We start from the raw sequence: 12,421 nt of genomic DNA, 5'->3' as shown, positions 1-12,421 counted from the left end.
AAATTATCAACCAAGCACCAATTGCTTGGTGGTTCTGAGATTCCAACTTTCAGATGTATTAAGAGGGCTCTGAAGCAGTTCTGCTATACACTGATAAATTTTGAATGCACAGGTGAATGCCATCCTTTGTATTATTTCTTCTACAGCATGCGGGACGCGAGCAAGTAAACCAGATTCCTCTGATGATGGTTATTTTTCCTAACAATTTACTCTTTGAACTTATATATCTCAAAAATGTGGTGAGGCCTTAACAATTAGATGAAGTCTGGCTGGCCTGTTGACGTCAGGCAACGGTGCCACATTCGACTGTTGGGATCCACCAGTCGAGAATGAGAAATAACCTCAGGAATTGGAAGATATACATAATGAGTGTTGCATATGCCAATTGTGATGCCACTATATCCAGCGAATGCACCATGAACCTGTCATATCATACCATATTCAGCGTACTTCAGCAGAGATTCCCAGCTTAGTAGTTTCAAGATCTAATAGTTAAGGGGCAGTAGGACATAGAAGGATAGAGACACTCACAGCATTCTGCCCTAGCACAGCGCAAAGAATACCATCTGATGCATTTGCACGACATGCACGAATCATGTAAGTGGGGTCTATATATTTCACATCAACAGGAACACCAAGCTCCTTGAAATGTTTCTTTGTCTGGCAGAAGAACATAGATGGTTATCAACAAATCTTTCATCCATATTGATGAAAAGATAATCAATTTTTGAAACAAAATATTCAGGTAATTCATATCAACAAAAACAAAAGGACTCCTGCATCACACAATTTTTTTTTTTGTTTTTTTTTTTCGGGTAAATAGATACTCATGTTTCTCAGGTTCAAGGCTCTAAAACACATTTTACTGAAAGTCTTAGTTTTGATCATCGGCTACATGAAGAAAATATGCCGTGTATCAATCTAGTTAAGATTGAGGATCAAAACACATTACAAACCACATAAAGATTACTAATCCTATAGAGCAAGATCATAACCCAGAGAGTGGTAATACATATCCATGAGTTATAAACCAACATTCAGTTCTTAATATACCAAGGATGAAACTGTTAGACTAGACAACTTATTATGGTTATACTATTTAGATCCTCAAGTTTTCTTATAAATGTGACCAAAATAATGAGATGAAATCCTTAGAATCAATGAAAATCATAATCACATCAATACAGAAACACCAACCTCTTGTTGAATATGTACTCCAATATCCCCAAATACAACATTTCCCGATGCATCTTTAGCATTAGTTTTCTGTATTAAATTCTGCATTAAAAGAAGTACGACACTCAATAACCTCACTTGGTTGATAAGAAAAACATCAATTGGAGAAAATGAACGAAAAAATAGTTTTCCACTTCGACATGGAATCCCATTTCCGGAAACTTTTAACCTTCAAAAATTATAACTTACCTGACCTGCTCCCTCTGCTACACAGACCACAGCTGATCCCTTTGTTTCAATCAGGTATTTCAGATGGTGCAGAATACCATGAGGGCCATGTATTTGAAAAGGTACCTTGGAAGTGCATATGTCAATAAATCAGTGTTGGTTTAAAAAGCTAATATGCAATTAAAATAGTGTCCAAGTACCTGACTAATAATGCAATTAAAATGTATTTGAAGTACCTCAGGTATCAAACATATGTCAATTTGTCCACTAGCCAGGGATGCATGCATTGCTATGAATCCACTACTCCGACCCATCAATTTGACAATGCCAATACCATGGTAAGCACTATGTGCCTATTAAGAGATTGAGAAGAAAAGTCAGTTTACTATTTGGACATCAGTACAACCAGGAAATGGTTGGGCAAAGCCTATATAATATATTCCATGCATGAGCAGCAAATATGACATGGAATGAGCAGCATACAGAAAAACAATATCATAACTCATCCTACCTCAATATATGCTGAATTTATTGCTCGCTGTGCTTCTTCAACAGCAGTATCAAAACCAAATGTTTTGTCCATCAACAAAATGTCATTGTCTATGGTTTTCGGCACACCAACTATAGCCACCCTTAACTGTCTTTTGCGGCACTACAAAAAAAGGGGGTGGGGGACAATTAAACTAGCACATAAAAGATAAGCAAGGAAAAAAGAAAGGGTGACAATAACTTCCAACGATTAATGAAATCACAAATTAAGACCCTCTGAAATCCATGCTAGCATTTTTGTGTACGTTACTGTCAAAATTCTTAACTCCAAGAGCATTGGTGGAGAAGTTTTAACGACATGAGTTAATAAAGACAGACTTGATGCATAGCTCATTCAAACTTGCTTTTGTCTTTTCCCTTCAAATATTGTTTATGACATCACATTGCACTACAGGGACCGGAGTAAAATTTTATCAGTGAAAGAACGTCTTCATAATAGTTCACCATATTCAACGAGTGACATAGTGCAACAAGTTAGAATAGAGCTACAAGCTATACCAACCTCAGTGTGTATTGCATCAGCTCCAGCATGTGTGCCGTTTCCACCCAAAACAAAGAGCATGTTGATCCCTCTTTCCTGATATAAAGATAAATGTAATAACAATAAAATTACAGCATAAATGGATGTTTCAAGAATAGCAATTCCCTCAAGGAAACTTTTCATTATAATCACCTGTAAATTGTCCACAATCTCACTAACGCTGGGACCTCCACGTGAAACTCCTAACAAGCTTCCACCAGAAAGATGAACATTTTGAACCACCTTCCTTGATAGCTGATTAACCAATTCATTTTCAAGATCTTAGTCTATAACACTGAGATTCTCTAAATAGAGAAAATGAATGCTTATACTAGAAAGCAAGCAAGAAGCAAAACTAACATTTTTTTTTTTCATTGATATACATAGATGTATACTACCAAGGATATACAAATGAACTTACTGGCATTTCGGCCAATTCTTTATCAGAAAATCCACGATAACCATAAGGAATCCCGACAATCTTTTTTACACCATATATTTCAAGTGTAATGACAATCTGCATATAATAGGTGATTGAAGTATGTTAAAAGAATAAATCTCAAAGTATGAAGACTGACAGGGTAACATGTAGGGAAGACACTAAGCTCAATCACATGTTTAGTAACTACAATCGATGTAATTTAAAAAAAAATTACATCAGTGGATGTAAAGCCTTTGACCACAACACAACTGTCTAGCATTATTACTATAAGAAAAATGTTCAAGGCTAGTATATCTATAGCCAGAAAACATGCACACAGTGATACCAATTTCTTAATATAGTTAATACAGTCTTGACAACAGTTTAAGAGTAGCACAGCTCTTGGGTCTATCATATGGTTTTCACCCTGTTATTCATCAAAAAGGCAATGATAGATGTTTTCTATTTTTCTTCTTAGAATAGCCATTTATATCATGCACAGCTTTCGTAGTTTGCTCTCATGTAAGGAGACAAAAAAAAAAAAAACAATGATACCATGATATATCACCACGAAAAATAATGCAAGACAGACACATAGTGTGGTTCGAAAAGAAAAACCTCTTTGGAAGTCCAGAACAAAGCCTGTTTGCGCAAGAACACCATGAGGCTGTTGTGGTCATGTAGAAATGTCATGGTAAAGATAATGAAGAGTTTCTGAGAATCAATCTAAGGCTTATTATCAAAGAATTATTCCGAGTCTTGCCCACTATCATCTCAGTTATGTTCCTACATGTCTAATTTCGCTGCTACCAATCCTAAATCATGTTATTTTACTCTAAATGCTGATACTACTTTATCTATAAGTCACCATAACCATAGTAGCAAACACCTTGTTTATCTTAATCAGAATGTGCGAAAACTGAAACTATTGTTCAATAAGCAATTTAATAGCTACAATTTCCGACACATTATGAATAAGTATTTATAGATAATGGTTCAAAACCAGTGCAGATAAAAATCACTAGCATCACTAGGACATTTACAGTTACTGTTGAAAGAGTATACCTGTCTGATGACATCATTAAGACCAGGACAGAGCCCTCCGCATGTGACAATTGCTGCTTTCACTTCTTCTGGTTTAAAATATATCTTTTCTCGTGGCCCAGCACGATGAACCCTGCAAAATTTCAGCTCATTTTCATCACAAGCTTCCTACCAACATGTTCAACTCAAGTTGCATTCTTGTTCAAGCAAAACTTTGAAGCTGAGTAGCTCGTATGATCCTTTACAATGAGCTGAAACATGACATAGTACGAAAACGATAGAACCTGATAGAATCCATCGACACACGAAAATTCGAGAAAAACTAAGCGCAACAATCAGATAAGCAAGCTGAGGAGAAAAAATTTACCATTGCTCCACCCAAGTACAATTAGGATCAATGCATTCGGCACCGGCAGAGGTAGGTGATGAGTAGTATATAGTCTGAAAAATTCAACAGAACACAAAGAGTAGTTATATCTCACTCTTAACAAACAAAAAATAACAAAATTACCATTCTTTTATTACCGTACAGTAAAAGTTAGATAGCAGTAGTAAAAAGAATTGAAAAGGTTAAAGAATCAAAAAGCTTGTACTTTACTCTGAATACAAAGAAATCACAATCACAGAGAGAGAGACTAATTCACCTTGAGAAGTACGCGATCGTTGTTATTTATGTACCCGTGCCACTCCTCGTCGGAGGGATAACCGCCGGCGAAGTCTTCGATCACCGGAGTTCTGCAAATAATCCGATCAAGCTTGGTCAGAATTGTCATGAATTTAGCGCAAATTACGGAGAATTCAGAAGCGGCGGCGGCGGTACCTCATCTTGAGGCAGAAGGTGGAGGGAATGGGAACGGCGTCGGGGAAGACGTCGGTGATGTGAGGGATGGCGAAGCGCTTCTCGAAATCGCTCTGGAACTTTGATTTCCAATCAGGATCGCTGAAGTCGATGTCACGGTTGTTCTTGATTCCGGCGACGACTCTCACGCTCTTCCTCTTCGTCAATCTCGAAGCAGAGCGCGAGTTTCGAGAAGAAGGAGAAGAGGAGGAGACGGAGGAGGAGAATATTCCATTACCGTGACGGCGGCGGTGGACGGCGGGGGAGGCGAGCCTGGGGGCGATCGCATGCGAGAGAGTACCCATAAAACGACGCCGTTACAATGCAGCGGGGAGAGAGAGAGAGCGGAGTATGGGAGGAGCTGACTAAACTGGAGAAGGAGAAGAAGAAGAAGAAGAAGAAGAGAAGGAAAATAGTGACTGAGCGGTGGGGCCCCGCGAGAAAGCTTTGTGATTTACAACGAACAAAAAAAAGGCGTGTTGTTTTATTGACTCGATTATTGGGCCGAACCTGCCTACCTACTACTACCCGACGTTTTTCAACGGGGGATCGCCGGCTTTTGTTGTTTGTAGGGTGATGACATATAGGAACATGCGTGGGTATGAAAAGATGAGAGGCAAGTTTCCATTTCTTGTAGATTCGATCGGATTTTCATTTTTTTTTGTTGTGTTGAAGTTATTGTGGATTTCGGAAATGTGTGTGCTATTTGGATCTGTTGATTCTTTCTGTTAGGTGTTCGCTTCGTAAGGTGAATCTGTTAATATTTATGGTATGTTAAAAATCTGGTTTTGATTTGACATCTAAATCATCTTTATGGTTTTTTTTTCGTGCAGCTCTGGATTCGAATGGATATTCTTTCTTTTTGTTGTTGTGGTGAAATAAATGTAGATCTCGAGAATTTAAGTGTCATTAAGATTTGTTGTTTGTTTTTATTTTTTTAGGTAAGCGGAGAAAATTTATCGATGGAAAATACACGACCATAAAGGTCAAACATGTGTAGTCCAAGGACAACTCAAACACAAATAGAGTCTATTTATTTCACTACAAACTACGAATTGAAAAACAACCTAAAAGACTATAGTCTAAAACGGTGGACATAACGAATTAGAAAGCAAATGAACATACTTAACACAAGTAAAGAAACTTAGCTCACAAGGATAGAGATCTAAGACCCCATTAGTGTAGCTTTCATCGATTTGAGAGATAGAGATATAGAGAGAGACAGAGAGAGAGACCTTGTTAGGGTTTGATAAGGGTCTTTCCTAGAAGCTTTAGGAAAACTATTCTCCCATAGCCTCAGCCTCGAGGCCTTTCTCTTCCACATAACTCGATGTTATAGAACTCGACGCCTCTCCTTGCACCAATTTTGTGTTCTTGCTTCCGCGAGGCTTGTCCTTCTTCTTTGGAGACATCTTGTTCCTAACAACCCCTAATCCACCATCTATAGCAATAGAGAGACCTAGGTCTTCTAGATTCAAAGAGAGCATGATCACTACTAACGCATGCTTGGGACGTTTACCATCCTCATGCTTCTCATCTTCCCTTACTTGAGGCACCCTTGTGATCTTAGATGGAGAGGGAAAAGCTGGCATGTCCTCAATGTTAACCGATCTCGTTTCGTTGGAAAAAAAATGATGCTAACTAGAGAAGGGCTAGAGGGTACAAAGAGGAAGGCCTGAACGTGTGCCCTAAACACCATTGCTAGGGCTGCCGGATATAGCCAACGCCTGTATTACTTCATGGTTGTCTTCCTGTTCACGGGGACAGAGAAGACCCCCCATGACTAATCATCATGTAATCATGACAACGCACGAGTAAACACTCGTACCGGTACTGCACCAGGAGTACATCAACAGTGGAAACCCTAATTTTCTTCTTGCCGTACATGATCATTGGGTGACATGGTAAGGCACACATGCACCACTCCCCGATTAAAAGTCTTCAGTTTGATCCAAATACAACATGTTGAATATTTTGGATGCAATAAAGCTTGAACCAAGTCTTGTGATACAACAATGGATGAGGCGTAACATTTTTCGCGTATGAGCAAACTATACAACGCCACCGCCAACTCCATAGTCTCGAATTATAAAACTACAATATGCTGAGTTACTCGAAACTGATCCATCAAGTCAAGGGAGTTGATATACACAACTCTATATCGAGTATCTAATTTTAAATACAACTGCGTCATTCGTTAATACATGCGTTGTCTGATTACATTTTTATCGGTATCTTTAGTACACATCTACATATACATATATAAATGATTAAAAATAAAAGATATAATATAGATACATGATCAAACATATAAATATTTATAGACGACTAAAATTGGATCGTGCTTATAAGAATATCATATGCATATAGTTACAACCGAAGCAGTGATTTGCCACACTGGAAAATAAAAAAGGGAGAGATAAATTCCCAAGAACTCGCTAAGACCTTCTTCTTCTTCTTCTTCTTCTACTCCCCTCCTCTGGATTTCACCTCCGATCTCAGACCGACCCTTACCGAAAGAAGACTCCTTTACCCAAAACCCACAGTCTCCTCTCTCCCAGATCCACTGACCCTCACTCTCTCAGTCAAACCCAGAATGGACCTCCACCCAAATCACAGCTCCAACTCCCCCACCTCCTCCGCCTCCTCCACCGCCACCGCCACCGCCACCGCCACCAACCCAAACCCTAACCCAAACCCCAGACCCACCACCCGCAACACCCTCTCCTCGCTCACCGCTACCGACGACGACCCAATGCACTCCTGGTGGGAATCCATCTCCAAAGCCCGCTCCCGCATCCACTCCCTCGCCACTCTCCTCCCTCCTTCTCTCTCCTCCCCTCTCTCCTCCCTCGCCGACTCCGACCGCCCCGCCCTCTCTCTCCTCTCCTCCCTCCACGCCTACTCCGCCGTGTCCGCCGTCCTCTCCTCCCCTCTCTCCGGCTCCGGATCCGACCCCCTCTGCAACTGGCTCTACGACACTTTCCTCTCCTCCGAACCCCATCTACGACTCGTCGTTTTCTCCTTCCTCCCTCTCCTCTCCGGCCTCTACCTCTCCAGAATCCACTCTCTCTCCTCTGACTCTTTGACCTCTCTTCCCTCCCTCGCCGGCTTCGAGGCGGTTCTCCTCGCTCTCTACGCCGCCGAGACCAAGGCCCGGAACGGCAAGCCTGTTGTCGTTTCGATCCCGGACCTCTCTCAGCCTTCACTCTACCACATTCCGGCTCGGAGCCCCAAGATGAGTATTTCGAACTCGAATGGCAGTAATGTGCAATCTATCGGGGTTCTGTCGCCGCCGCTGGAGCCTCAGGTGGCCGTGAAGTCGACCAAACGGGCCTGCATTGTCGGAGTTGCGCTGGACTCTTACTACAAGCACATTTCACAGATGCCGGCTTGGTCCAAGATAGAGTTTTGCAGGTTCCTAACTTCTTGGGCCGGCCAAGATTGCTCTTGTCAGAAGCAATTCGAATCCGGTGATAGCCATGGTGAGCCGGAGATTGCTGGGTTCTCGGAGGCTGGGAGTGGTAATGAGAATGAGAGTGAGATTGGGATTGAGGATGATGTGGCGGAAGAAATGGGTCAACTGAGAATTGAGCAAAATGGGAACGGTAATGGTGTCAGTCATGTGGAGGAGTCGAAGGGGGCAAGGATTCCATTGCCATGGGAGCTTTTGCAGCCGGCGCTACGCATATTGGGGCATTGTTTGTTGGGGCCTTTGAATTCTCAGGATGTTAAGGATGCTGCTTCTGTTGCGGTGAGGAGATTGTATGCCAGGGCATCTCATGATTTGGTGCCGCAGGCAATTTTAGCTACTCAGAGTCTCATTCAGCTTGATAACAGGGGGCGTGAGGCGGCCAAGGCTGTGGCGGCTGGTGCTAATTCTGCTTCAAATGTTAACACGCCGAGCAAAGCTAAGAAACCTGAAATCCTTTTGGTCTCAAAGTAATGTGAGTAATGATTTGGTTTATATGGTTTTTGGATTGCAAGTAATGGATGTTGTATAGGATATAGCTACTTATCCAACAGTTGAAAAACAGTTCCTATATGTTTATGGTGTATCTGTCAGATTAGTGTTTGTGCTCGTAGGTGCTAGGGAAGTGACGGATATTATTCGATTAAAGGTTTGCTTATGATTATCCACCCAACTTGCTTGAGCAATTACTGGTTTTCTTTGGACTTTACCATTCTGCATTAGTACTTATATGCAGTATGCTATTTGTTGGGATCGCACTCTGATCAATTTGATTTTGTACCGCATTGTAAGGCATAGTGCTGTTTTGACAAATGAATGTAGTTGTCATTAACTCCATGTGATCTGATTTTTTGACACTTGATTCTTTGTTCTTTGGCTTGCATTGTTTCTTCACTTACACCCTGCATTTTGTTTCTTCTGCACCATCTAACCTGAAACTTCCTTAATTGTATGAATTGTGCGCTTTAAAATTACTAATTCATGTTGGTCGCTTTCCTCCTTTGTTAATATTGTTAGTTGATGAGTTATGGAAACCATGAGGGTGTGAGGCCGTGAGGTCTCTTTGATCCTGATATTTCAAGAATTTACCACACAGTAGATAGTTGTGTACAATTGAAGTACCTACGAAGTCCTTTTGCATCCCTGTATTTCTATAAGCCTCGTTGTCAGTATTGTTATATCCCCCTAGATCAGTGTTCCCTGTCATTGGGTGTCGAGGTGCTCTAATTAAAATAAAGAATAAGAATAGTCATATAGATATAGTTGTTCTAAAGCTCAAAACACACCGGAGTTTACCTGTTTATCTACATTTCAAATTCTGTCATTCTCACCAAAGCTGACATTACTGTTGTTTCAGCTGTTTCATGAGATAACAAATTAATTTCTATCATCAAAATCTTGTTTTATTGGTAAAACATTTAAGATTTAAGGTATAAAAACAGAATACACATTATGATTTTCATTCTAATTTGGTCCTACATATGTAGCTCTTGAAAGCAGCTTTACTTGTGTATTTTCATAATCCTAAAATGTTCTTGTTACAGTAACCTTTAATGGTCATGAACTCGTGATATTAACGTATTTCCAGAACCATAGTTTCAGTCCCGCTTCTCTATATGTTTGTATACCACAGGTTCAATTTTTGCAAGTCAGTACATTTTGTCCTCCGAAGGTGGTTTATTCAATGTATTGCAGTTTACTTGGGAAGAAAATGCTGTCAAATTTGTTTGCTTGTTGATTTATCATTTTGATGTCATATGGCTACGATACTTACTATACTGGCTGCGTAACAATGCAAAAGCCCCAATGTTTTGTCTTTGGTTTTGGGGGCTAGTGTGGTCTAAGTGGTTCACTTCTATTAGAGAAGGGGTTGAAGAAACGAAGGTTAAGAGTATTAGAATTTCAACTGATAGTAATACATTGGCAGCAAAAACAAAGTCTATAGGAGGATTGAGTTGGACGAGGTCTACAGATACTGAAGTGGTTAAAAATCTTTTGGTGAAAATCTAATTTCATTTTCTTGATAGAAGTCCTTATATGTTTCCTTTTACAATTTTGAATAGGGCAGGTTTCCTTTTTCTTCTTGGACGAGGAATAGATCTGTGCTGCTATAAATAGGAACTGAAACGGGCTTGTCTTTGTTGTACACGAAAACGGAAAGCAGAAGTTCAATAACAGGATGAGTTGAACAGACATCTGATTAAACGGAATTGCTTCACAGTGATATAATAAGTTCAGGAATTAAAAAATGTCTTCACTTGCAGCTGCTAGAGCTGACAACTTCTATTATCCCCCAGAATGGAGCCCGAATCAGGGTTCTTTGAACAAGTTCCATGGCCAACATGCTTTGAGGGAGAGCACGAAAATTCGACCAAGGTATTCTGATTATAAGGTTTGAGATGCCATACAACATATGGTGCAGTGGGTGCAATTCTATGATCGCAAAGGGTGTTCGGTTCAACGCTGAAAAAAAGCATGTAGGAAACTACTATTCAACAAAGATATGGAGCTTCACCATGAAGGCTGCATGCTGCAAAGAGGAGATTGTTATGCAGACAGATCCGAAGAATTGTCGGTATGTGATTGTTAGTGGTGCTCAACAAAAGACTGAGGATTTTGACATTGAGGATGCAGAAACCCTTGCACTTCCTACAGATGATGAAAGAGGTATGCTGGCAGATCCATTTTATCGTCTTGAACATCAAGAAAAGGATCTGCAAAAGAAGAAGGAAGCCGAGCCAATGCTAGTCCGCTTACGGAGAATTTCTGACCAGAGGCATTCAGACGAGTATTCCCTTAACAAGTCCCTGAGGGCCAAACTTAGATCTCAAAAGAAGAAGAGGCTGCTTCAAGGAGAATGGGCATCAATATACGACTGCTTCCAGCGGCAGAAGAGGACGCTGCTGCTGCGTCCCAGGTGAAGTTCTCTACTAAGTTTGACAAAACTAGAAGGGATACACGCGCTTTGATTAATGCTTCTTCAATCTTTCTTAGGTCATCTGGGTTTCCCGTGGCCAATAAGAAAATTACGGGACTGGAAACTAAGAGAAGGAAAATAAGTGCTGCTGCTGCATATATACTTTCCGGGAGATTTAAGCCTTCATCATGGTCGCAGAATTCTGTTTCTTCAAGCAGGCCCAAGTTCACTCCAGTCTTAGCGAGACGATTTTAGCTCCTATAATAGAATCATTAGAATGATTCTTCTCAATGAGCAAGGGAAGAGATATGGGTGAACAGAACATTAGAACATTATTTTCGTTATGGTTAGCTAATTAGTTTACAGAGCTCGAGATCTGAATTCTACTTTAGATATCGCCTGATTGAAAATTTGATATATGATGTTGATCGATGCTTCCTTAAGGTTATGATGTTAGCATTGATGGGCTTCCTTTTTTTTCTTCTGGTTAAAGCCAACTCCTGGCAAGCAAGGAGCAAGGAGACTAGAGTGGAAAGCCACAAATTTTTGAAAAAGTGTTTAGAATACTAATCTCATATCGGGAAAACAAAGCATCGATTGATGTACAAAAATGGAACTCCACAGTTCACACAAAGTCTGATGATAATAGCTACTGATTAAGTTATACTAGTAATACGGTGACATTCTAAAATCCTGAACCCAAATAACAAAAGTGCGGAGGTTTTCTTCCACCATCCATAGGAGGTTTTTTTCCAGAGTAATTTTATGGGAAAATTTCCTTCCGCCCAGTTTTTGTGAAATTTTTTCCCACTAATAAAATAAGAATCTAAAATTCCCACTAACCCTGTAATGTCTAAGAGCTTATTCCCACTAGCCAACCTTTCAGTTTTTAATCTATTTTTGATGTCCAAAATACCCTTGCACTCTCTTTTTCTCTTCTCTCTTGTCTAGATCTCTCTCTCTCTCTCTCTCTCTGAGAGCTGCTTCCGGCGCGGATGTTCGGTCATCTTCCAAGGCCGTCGTCGAGGTACCCAAGGCCGTCGTCATCATCGATCAAGTCCCCAAACTCGTCGTCATCCACCGTGTCGGAGATCGGCTTCTCCATCTTGATCTGGAACCGGTCCAAGCTCAGGTCTGGTTTTTTCAACGGCCAAGGACGATGGCGACTCATCCTCGATCTCATCAGCTGCCAACTCCCAACCTCAACTCGGTCGAGTTACCGCCAAGTCTCACCGAGCTAGACCTCACCGCCACCC

At 40.7% G+C, this 12,421-nt stretch overlaps 2 protein-coding genes and 1 pseudogene across 2 annotated transcripts; 2 read left to right on the top strand and 1 right to left on the bottom strand.

Moving 5' to 3' along the window:
* On the bottom strand, nt 1–5,414 carry LOC101296609 (6-phosphofructokinase 5, chloroplastic-like). Its single transcript, XM_004288457.1, has 13 exons — nt 4,759–5,414; nt 4,583–4,673; nt 4,306–4,379; nt 3,960–4,071; nt 2,895–2,990; nt 2,627–2,728; nt 2,456–2,530; nt 1,916–2,056; nt 1,641–1,757; nt 1,426–1,530; nt 1,198–1,278; nt 532–660; nt 1–422 (listed from the first exon to the last, which is right to left on the bottom strand). The coding sequence occupies exons 1-13, from the start codon at nt 5,079–5,081 to the stop codon at nt 255–257; spliced, it is 1,614 nt and encodes a 537-aa protein (XP_004288505.1). The 5' UTR covers nt 5,082–5,414; the 3' UTR covers nt 1–254.
* Nucleotides 5,415–7,160: 1,746 nt separating this feature from the next.
* LOC101296325 lies at nt 7,161–9,084 on the top strand. The gene has a single exon (XM_004288456.1). It carries the CDS (start codon nt 7,373–7,375, stop codon nt 8,720–8,722), a length of 1,350 nt encoding a protein of 449 aa, XP_004288504.1. The 5' UTR covers nt 7,161–7,372; the 3' UTR covers nt 8,723–9,084.
* Nucleotides 9,085–10,460: 1,376 nt separating this feature from the next.
* LOC101307638 lies at nt 10,461–11,420 on the top strand (annotated as a pseudogene).
* Nucleotides 11,421–12,421: the final 1,001 nt, after the last annotated feature.

This window comes from Fragaria vesca, linkage group LG1 (genome assembly GCF_000184155.1).
Source record: "Fragaria vesca subsp. vesca linkage group LG1, FraVesHawaii_1.0, whole genome shotgun sequence".
In the NCBI taxonomy this organism is placed as follows: domain Eukaryota; kingdom Viridiplantae; phylum Streptophyta; class Magnoliopsida; order Rosales; family Rosaceae; genus Fragaria; species Fragaria vesca.
Note: the sequence above shows the minus strand (reverse complement) of the source record. Positions and strands in the feature narration are given on the sequence as shown.